A 1096-nucleotide genomic window follows, 5' to 3' on the forward strand; every position below is an offset into this window, starting at 1 on the left:
ATGTATTACTTATCATTTTATATTTAATTTTTTTTTTTATTAATTACATATTCATATGTACCTGTCTCTTATACACATCTAGATGTGTATAAGAGACAGGACTATGTCTGGCTGCCCAAAGCGTGCTTAGCTATTAAGTATTCATGTTTGAACGCATATATTTTTTTTATAAATCTTTAGAAATCCAGCATATTTGTCGTTATTCGTATGATATTTTATATTTTGGCATCAGGAACCCAAATTAGTTTATACTGCATTAATGGCCAGCAACTAACAACCGTGGTAATTATTAATTTTTATAAAATTTTCATTTAAAAAATACAATGCATAAATTTTTTACTCTAAAAGAGCGAAGAGATTCCGTTAGCGTTGTACAGCTGCAATTGGTATGAAGAAAGCAATAAATTCAAACAATTGCTACGCATGATGATTATGAGGACTAATCGACCTTTTAACTTGGAAGTATCATGGTTTACTCTGATGAATTTGGCCACCTTGATTGCGGTAAGCAAATAATGAACTTTGCTATAAAAATTATAATGTAACAATAAAATTAATAACTTGCTTTTAATATTTTTACAGTTTTTCAGAATGAGTGGTTCCTACTTTCTGTTACTGCGCAACCTTCAAGAAAAATAAATTCTTAATAAATTGTGAAATGTGAATTGTGAAGTCACGGAAAACAAAAAAATAAATAATAATTTCAATTATTAATTTACTATAACATAAACAAATGACAAGGCTATTCCACATAACTTTATACTGCACAGAATCTTATGGCATGACATTTTCAAAAAAGTACGCGGAAATTGCAAATAAAACGCAAAATATTGAATTACAAGTATATAGTAATCCTTACCAGATGTATTATGTTGGCCTTCAGCCACTTCTGCGAGTTTTGTTTTATCTCTTCGATCGACTGAAAACATAGGCAATTTCATGTTGGTGAACAAGAAAAAATCACACGGAGTCAAATCTGGTGAATACGGTGGTTAATCAACGGTATTCCTGTCTCTTATACACATCTAGATGTGTATAAGAGACAGATAAAACTCTCTTTAGCAACTTTGTTGCGAGAGTATAAAAATTATTTGTA

The 1096-nt window shown here is 29.9% G+C and overlaps 1 protein-coding gene across 1 annotated transcript; it reads left to right on the forward strand.

Annotated features, from left to right (window-relative positions):
• Positions 1–180: 180 nt before the first annotated feature.
• Positions 181–672, forward strand: LOC108970249 (odorant receptor 63a-like; the record flags this gene model as incomplete). The annotated part of the gene is made up of 3 exons (XM_018935523.1): positions 181–282; positions 349–504; positions 583–672. Coding segments are annotated over 3 exons (315 nt in total), but the record flags the coding sequence as incomplete, so codon positions are not given.
• Between the last annotated feature and the right edge of the window lie 424 nt (positions 673–1096).

This window comes from Bactrocera latifrons, unplaced genomic scaffold (genome assembly GCF_001853355.1).
Source record: "Bactrocera latifrons isolate USDA-ARS-PBARC rearing strain unplaced genomic scaffold, ASM185335v1 scaffold_2925, whole genome shotgun sequence".
NCBI lineage: Eukaryota > Metazoa > Arthropoda > Insecta > Diptera > Tephritidae > Bactrocera > Bactrocera latifrons.